The sequence below is a fragment of the Lactuca virosa genome, chromosome 4 (assembly GCF_052849685.1).
Source record: "Lactuca virosa cultivar CGN04683 chromosome 4, Lactuca_virosa_CGN04683_v6, whole genome shotgun sequence".
NCBI classification, from domain to species: domain Eukaryota; kingdom Viridiplantae; phylum Streptophyta; class Magnoliopsida; order Asterales; family Asteraceae; genus Lactuca; species Lactuca virosa.
The window spans coordinates 105,128,385-105,136,759 of NC_136429.1; the positions used below are offsets into that span (position 1 = coordinate 105,128,385).

Consider the following 8,375-nt stretch of genomic DNA (forward strand, 5'->3'; position numbering starts at 1 on the left):
GAATAGTTAAAATCCAACAATTAATTTCCTCTCAAAGATATGACCTTTCCTATAATTACACCACTACTGACATTGATTCTGCTATTATTGACACAATATTATGATTGTTTTATGAAAATACATATTTTAAAATTATTAAGTGATGGTCTAGGAAACTCAAAAAAAAAATAGTTTAAATTGTAAAATGAGTTAATGTTGGCAAATAGTCTCTTTTGGAAACATGTCTAAAGTGAACAAAAAGTTCATCATTTTCAATTTGGTGATCTAAATAAGAATGGACATTAAATCCAAAAAATGGACATTAGACACCTACTTATATGCGTATACACAATCATACATACTTTATTGTTTTTTTTTATTTTGTCACATTTGATATGTGAAACATTTGTGGCACACTCCAAATCCTCAAACTAATTTACTCCTATCGAAACCAAATATAATATTCTTCCAAATGTGGTCTCACTTCTACATATAAACGTATATTTATATTAAAAAAAGTAATGCAAATTAAAAGCAACTCATGCTAAGAGTTGTGGTCTATATCATTTACTAAAAAAAATCAAAACTATTTTATGAACGAAGATGAAAATGAACATTCAAAACAATATATTATTTATTTCATAATTAATCTAAACACCGACCAAAAACATATATATTAAAACCATAAAACATCCTAATTAACCTCAAGATTCACACCAGGAATGACATATACTCCTTATTCTTCACATGTGCCAACCTGAAAGCCAAGTTAAAAGCAAAGTCTAGTAAAAACTGAAGTTAAAGATGCATTAAAAACATTCACATGATAGACAACTTTCACTACTTGTATAAAGCCCATTACGACAATAGTATTGTACTTATACTTTTTACACATTAAAAACTTGCTTAGTTTGTTTACTGATAAAAGCAACAATATTTTATTTTGACCAATAATATCAATGTACTTACATTTCACTGTTATTACGGGTAAAAAATGTAAGTATATTTCTGTTACGTGTAAAAGATAAATTACTTCATATGTATAAACCACTAAAATGAATCTATAATCATTAACATGATTATTATGTTAATCACTTACACATTTATAACCACCAAGATAATGCAAAAAGAAAGAACTGCCAATGAAATGACTCTCAACCTGTTGGCAAAAAAACAACAAATGGGTAAGAAAAATTGAAGATATATATTATGAATGAATAATGCAAGAATCAAAACCAAAGCATCAAATGCCTGTGTTCACAAATTCAATTTTGCTTGGTTTATATGATGAATGAATGATACAACTAAAATTGTTCCTCATTAAGATAGTAATAAATCATATTTAAGTATGCTACTGGCGATCTCTTAGATTACCTTCATCAATACCTGAAATAGGAAACAACATTTTCATATATTTATGACGAATTGTGTATTAGTTACAATTGATAACCAACTAATATGTAGGACATCATTCTATAACAACTTGTATCTTTGTCTACATTTGCTTCACTTATTTATATGTGCTCGTGACAGAGATGGACATGCGAAAACTGATAATACAATGTCTCATTTTGATACTATCTAACAACAATTAGCATATAGGCAAGGAAGATACCTTTAGTAGAGGGGCTTTCTCCAAAAAAAAATCTCATCCTCTTTAGTGGGTCCATCATCCATTTTTCTGAAAATATATATATATATATATATATATATATATATATATATATATATATAACCTACAATTATCACCCAATACACACTAATAGATGATTATCAAAAACCATTTCAATCCAACCTCCCAGCAAAGGAGCATACTAAGACGGCACCACCATATCTAAGAAGAGAGAGAAGAGGCATATTGATTTATCGTTGTCAAAAAATTACAAATTAATGGTTCACTTAGGCTTTTTATTGAGCACATGGCAGGCGAAACAAATTTTACAAGTTAGTTGCATCAATAACTCAAACAATGACATATGCAAACAAACAAAGCAATATGAATAGCCTATACAACAATATGAATAGCCAGGGAAGAAGAATTTTAAGAACTAACTTGAAATCGATGGTTGTAGCTGAATAATCTTTAATTCCTTGGCATAAATCAAACGTATCTTCAAATAGTTGCGACTGAAATTGAGTTTGATGGGTTGAAGGTATATACGAACATGATTTTGATGCTACAAATAAAATGAATCTTCAATTACATGCCACTAAAATAGAGGTTGATGGGTTGGAGGTATATATGAACAGGAAGCCCTAGCCGTCGTTGTAATCTTGGATATAATTACGATCCTAATTTCTTTCCTAATGTAAATGAAATTCAAATTGGTTTGCTAATTTATTGGGATATATGGCGATTAAAATGGATTGTGGGATTAGCTATAACTATACCAAATAAGCGGGAAAATATTTATGAAATGGCTATAGAGGTGACACGTGGCAAAAGAGGGCTTTATAAAAACGACATGTGGCAGCTAGAGGATTCATTTATTAGAAGAGAAGATAAGTTGCCGTAGAGTTTTGAAAAAGGAGTAATGATTACATGATGATTATGCCCCTTGAAATGTGTCACGACTCAACCGTTTCTCAATAGATACCAAACTAATGACTACGTTAGTATGAAGATAAATTGTAAGCCAATCCAGAGTTTGTGAAAGTTCAAAACGGGAGTCAAGGGACTGAAACTGTAGACGTAGCATACGTCTAGGGATGGTTTCTGTAGTTTAGGGTGAAGTTTATAAATGCATTATTTACATGAAATCCCATATGGTTTTCATGCACCAAACATTAAGGAGAGAAACGAAATACTCATGTGATTTGTTTTGTTACTTGCACCACCCTCAACTATTATCACCTTTATTTGCTCACACAAAACAACACAAACAAAAAGCCCATATCTTCACCACATAAATGATAAAACCCCAATATTAATAACTTCCCACGCCCAAAGGACTAAGTGAGTCATAATAACAATGGCAACATCTACATCTACTAGACAATGGGTCTGCTTAGCCATCTTAGCCCTCCTGGGCTCAACCCTAGCCATGGCTCACATGGTCAAGCCTCCTAAAGTAGCTGACTTGGATCATGAGGAAAAGCCACCTAAACCTGCCAGATTACGTAAGCTCCAGATGGACGATAGCAGTGAAGATGAAAGCTTACGGATGGATGATGGAAATGGTGCTCAGGCTAGCGGTTGTGACGGCCGCCAGGCTCAGGCGACCACCCCTGGTTGGGAGGAAGGTGGAGGAGGAATCTATGGAGGAGGCCATGGCAGTGGCGGCGCCACCTTCGGGTTTCATAAGATCAACCCGTTTCCGGCATTCCCGTTTGGAGCTTTTGTGCCAGAGGTGTCCTCATGGGGAGAGGGAGGTGGCTATGGTGGTGGATCAAATGCCAAATCAGGTGATGCATATGCTAAAATCCACGTTAACTCCATTTATGTACAAAATTATATATAAACAGACAAGACACTAAATAACTGATTGTTGACACACGTGGCATTCAGTCTCACAGCTTATTAAATGATTATTTTACAGGTACAGGTAGAGGTGTACAATGTCATTGTTCAAATGGATATGCGATGCACTACACCATGAGCCCCATCAACTTTCCACCCATGGCCATGGATCCCACCATGAAAAGGGCCGGTCCTGAAGACATGGCTCCAACCTCATCACCCTAAACACCTTTTCTTTTCTATGATATCACTAATTATTGTATTTTCTGTCAAAAACATCTTTACTCAATTTATCATCTTCCTATAAATAAAAATTATTAGGTATGTCGCATTTATTTTGCTTCTTTTCTCTACTTTAGGAGACCAAATCAAGTCACAAAAGTATGACTATGATGTAAATTTTTTAAGCACACTTACACTAATTTTCAATTTAGTCACTTAAATATTTATAGACGTGATTAAACCATTATAGACTTTTGGTCATTTACAAAATATCCTTTTTCCTACGATTTAACTACAAAAATAATTAGATGGCCAAATCAATACGATTTTCTGTATTTTTCCTAAATAAAAAAGCAAATTCTTAAATGACATTTTATGCACATTACATACCGCATATTCATTTGATGTAAGCAACTGTACAGCCATAATTAGTCGGACCATCCTGTTCAAACTTGACAACCCGCGGATGTTTTTTTAATATTTGGAGCGCGCATTCCTTCACAACTCCCGTACCCATCCCATGGATTACAAACAAAACCGAGCTAGACCCGGTTATATTAATCGCCAAATTAAGATTGTGAGACGCTTCCTCCACTCGCATACCACGTAAATCAACCGTGTTTTTTGATGTCTGCAACACCGGTCCATACGAAACCACTTCACTATTGCTTCCCTCTGATAAATTCTTAAGGCTTTTAATCCTCCGTGTCCCTCCCTACGCACACATATGCTTCTCGATAAAAATAGTTATTGGAAAAAAAAAAAAAAAATTGTAATTCCCCTATTGCATACCTGTTTTTTTATGTTTGATTTTGAATTTGGAGTCTGAATGATATCAGTGTTGGGAAGAGGTGTTATGGTGTTTAGATTCACACGAACCCTAATTTTTCCATATTGAACAAGGGCAGTGCCATCGGTTGTGCCAGGTGGCTCGACTATAGTTGCCTGTTTGTTTCCTAATCCGCTCACAATTACTTGGTCTCCAAGCTTTACTGTAAATGTAGACCTATCGGTTTTTATGACAGATGACTCTTCAGCATTCTTGTGAGATTCAACAATTGATGAAATGGCAGATTCGGATTCCTTAAGAAGCGTATTAAGTTGATCAATACTTGTAGTTCTAATTCGAGCTTCAAAATCCTCCACTATTTTCTCTAACTGAGATTTCACTGTTGCTATTTCCTTTTGGATTTTTTGAGTTTCCTTCGCCTTAAGAGCAGCCTCACGTCCCACAAGATCATCTGCCTCATCCCTGATCTTTACAATGGAAAGACAGAGTGTAAAATACATAGCTATTTCACACAAAGTGTTTGTTCACTATATCAAACAAAGAAAGCGTACCTCATTATACAGAGTCATGGTATTCGAATATATATCTGCAGCTCTGTTAGCCTGAATTTCCAATCTATTTTTTTCTTCCATTAACGACTGATAAAGCAAACCTTTTCGCTTCTCAGCCTTATCAGGCATCAATCTTTTCACCCATGTTTGTGCTCGTTCAACTATTTTTTCATCAAACCCTATTGATTTAGCAATGGTCAATGCATTTGACTCGCCTGTGCTTCCCCAAAGTATTTTGTACGTGGGTTGTAAAGTCTCTAAAGAAAACTCCATTGCTGCATTCTCATATTGGGAATTCTTTTCCTTTAAAAGAGATAAATCTGCATAATGTGTAGTTGTTACTGCTAAGTTGACTCTATCTTTAACATACTCTAATATGCTGGTGGAAAGTGCCACCCCTTCTGATGGATCAGTTCCACTTCCAATTTCATCGATAAGAATGAGTGATTGTCTTGAGGTCACTTCCAACATCTTGCAAATTCGTGACAGGTGGCCACTGAAAGTTGAGAGGCTTTGTTCCAGAGACTATAATTATGAGAATGAGAATGTCAGAATGTTATATTGAGTTAATTGTTGCTTCTTTTTAACTACAAGTGTAGAGTATTAGTGTATTTATTACCTGGTGATCTCCAATATCTGCTAAAATAAGATCAAACCATGGAAGGGTTGGTTGATTTCTAGCAGGTAAATACATGCCAGCCTTCAGCATAATAGATGCCAATCCTAATGTTTTCATGGAAGCAGTTTTTCCTCCAGTGTTAGGCCCTGAGATCACAACCACTCTTGTTTCATCTCTGACTTTGATGTCAATAGGAACAGGAAATGGTAATGAATCAAAAGATTGATGACCCATCACTCCTTGTTTCAGAGAGGCTTCAAGAAGCAAAGGATGGCGTATACCTTCAATATCTACAGAACCAGAACCACATATGAGTGGACATACTCCATTGATCCATCGAGCATGAGCAGCTCTTGCAATTGCAAAATCAACCTCTAAAACTCTATCTAACAAGTACTTAATCTCAGACTCTGATTGTGAAATTTCAGATGTGAGCAACCCTAATATGGCTTGTTCTTCAACCCTCTCAGCATTTGAAAGCCTTACTTCCATGTTGTTCAAGTCTACAGCCTCTTTGGGTTCCATGAAATATGTTGCTCCAGAGCTGCTAACATCCAAAACGACACCATTTGGAAGTAATGATTTATGAGAAGCTCTGATGCCAACACACATTCTTGACCTACGTTTGGTTACCAATGGTTTGTCAATACCTCCGGCTAGAAAAATCTTAGTTGATATGTCTTTCAACAGAGAGTCCAGATCTTCCATGTTGCTTTTTCTTTCTGACCTAATGATCTCTAGATCTTCACTGGCTCTGTCGAGTATGGTTGAGAATTTGGAGTCTATACAGTACTCTATTTTCTGCTCCAGATCCGTTAAAAAATTGCAATTCTGAAGAATTTCAAGCAGAGGATAGTACCTGGTTAATGCAATGAAGATGATATCCAATGAAACTAGTTCTAACTGAAATAGAATGTGAGAAGGCACCACACTCAACGATTTGTATTTTACGATTCTCTTTGTATTTTAGGGCTAATTTAAACAACGACTTGGATCGGGAATCAAATGCGCTAGAAGAATTGAACGAATGATGCTAGTTTAAATCTATATTGAATTCGGTTAAAAGTATAAGGATTTCAAAGAGGTAACAGAATTGAAAGCAAAAACCGACCTAGTGTTAGCAAACGTCACAAAACTGTCAAGACGATCTGCAGAATACAAAATAGAATCAAGCTTTAAAGGTGTATAGTATACCTTTCCGATTGGAGAGAAATCTTCTTCAACTGTTCGAACAGATCCCTAGCCGATCGGAAAGTCCGTTTTACCGCAGAAATTTCTCTTATGGAAAGCAACTGACGAGCGACTGAAGACTCGATGATATCCGAAACATCTTCGATTCCGGAGAAATCAGGCGGAAAAGGAAGCGCAAATGCAGCGGACGTCTGATTGAGGAGCCTCCGGCTCTCCTCTGGACTCCTTCCTATAGGAACTAGACCATCTAGGGCAGCCGAAGTTCCCATGGTGGTAGAAGTGAAGGAAGAAACCTGGGTACACACCGACGGCCATTCGAGAATCCTGAACGTCTCGTCCTGGAGTGACTCCGCGAGTTTGAGTCGGCGATTCGTAGTATCCGCCGAGCATTTAACTAAACGGGCTTGGGTTTTGAGATTGGGATATGAGTGTTTTAGTTTCATGGGAGTGGTGATAGAGAATACATTGCAGAGCTCCATGGACGAATGGAGCTTGGATTGCTATTCTCTGTAAGAAGTAGTAGGACATAATCTTATCCATGCCGGTGGAGGAAAAACGGCGCGGAGTTTACTGAATTTTGAGTCAACAACATTAACGGTTTTAGGTTTTCTACCTTCATAACTTCGAAATTATTATTAGATAAAATTGTAAATATGATATATGTATTTTTTTGGGCTTTGGTATTTTTGTTTGGATTGTTAGTCTTTCTAACTTAGTTTCGACTTAGTTTGGTTGAGATTTGGTATTGTAATATCCGTGGAGTATTTATTTTTTATTTTTCTTTTATTTTTTAAAATCTATTTAATTATTTTAATAATTAAAAATAAGAGGGTCTCTTTCTCTCTACAACCTCCATTCCGGCCACCCTTTCGCCACCTCTCTTACTAGCCTTCATCCACCATATCTTGACTCTACTATCGTCATAAAAAAACCACCACTTTATTCCCTCATCACAGAACCGTCAATCTACACCATAAACCACACTTAGCTCTTTTCACAACCTTGACCAAACACCACTCAAACCCATCCTTATACATCCTTTTTACCGCCACCATCAGCCACCGATTACAACCAAAACACCAATTGAAAACTTTCAGCATCAACCTTCTAAATCAGCCACCAATCACCACCATAAACACTCATTCGCCCCTTCCTTGAACCACAACATCAACCACCCATTACCACCATCGTTAATCGCCATCAACCTAGCCATAACTTTCACTGCTCTTAATGATCTTAGTCCTGCCAAATCATCAAAAGAAACACACCTATGTTCTCGTATTATTGCTAACCTGAGATCTCTATTCAGAACAAATAAGAAGAATAGGGAGGGAGACTTGTAATCGATTATGAAGAAGACACCATGTAGGCGTCGATCGAATGTGAATTTTTTTTTTGGAGATTGTCAATCGATTTTGAGAAGAAGAGAGGTTGTGATTCTCAATGTCGATCGCTCGTGAGGTGAGCCACAATAGTAAATGGCAAGAAAAAACCCAACTGCTCTCATCACCTTCTTCGTCTTTAGATTTTGAGATAATTTTCAAACCATCTTACCCATTTCCT

At 36.3% G+C, this 8,375-nt stretch overlaps 2 protein-coding genes and 1 long non-coding RNA gene across 4 annotated transcripts; 1 reads left to right on the top strand and 2 right to left on the bottom strand.

Annotated features, from left to right (window-relative positions):
- Positions 1 to 597: 597 nt before the first annotated feature.
- Positions 598 to 2,716, bottom strand: LOC145106935 (uncharacterized). Its single transcript, XR_013707668.1, has 4 exons — positions 2,033 to 2,716; positions 1,595 to 1,660; positions 1,079 to 1,138; positions 598 to 736 (listed from the first exon to the last, which is right to left on the bottom strand). It is a non-coding gene; the product is annotated as an uncharacterized LOC145106935 (long non-coding RNA).
- A 113-nt stretch (positions 2,717 to 2,829) lies between these two features.
- Positions 2,830 to 3,770, top strand: LOC145106934 (uncharacterized). Its single transcript, XM_079043849.1, has 2 exons — positions 2,830 to 3,384; positions 3,519 to 3,770. The coding sequence occupies exons 1-2, from the start codon at positions 2,952 to 2,954 to the stop codon at positions 3,662 to 3,664; spliced, it is 579 nt and encodes a 192-aa protein (XP_078899975.1). The 5' UTR covers positions 2,830 to 2,951; the 3' UTR covers positions 3,665 to 3,770.
- Positions 3,771 to 3,858: 88 nt separating this feature from the next.
- Positions 3,859 to 7,387, bottom strand: LOC145106933 (DNA mismatch repair protein MutS, type 2). Of its 2 annotated transcripts, XM_079043846.1 has the most exons (5): positions 6,816 to 7,381; positions 5,622 to 6,480; positions 5,003 to 5,527; positions 4,454 to 4,918; positions 3,859 to 4,376 (listed from the first exon to the last, which is right to left on the bottom strand). In XM_079043846.1, exons 1-5 carry the CDS (start codon positions 7,289 to 7,291, stop codon positions 4,059 to 4,061), a joined length of 2,643 nt encoding a protein of 880 aa, XP_078899972.1. In that variant the 5' UTR covers positions 7,292 to 7,381; the 3' UTR covers positions 3,859 to 4,058. The 2 variants fall into 2 exon arrangements, with proteins under 2 accessions (XP_078899972.1, XP_078899973.1); XM_079043847.1 differs by lacking the exon at positions 3,859 to 4,376 and having other exon boundaries at positions 4,798 to 4,913; positions 6,816 to 7,387.
- Positions 7,388 to 8,375: the final 988 nt, after the last annotated feature.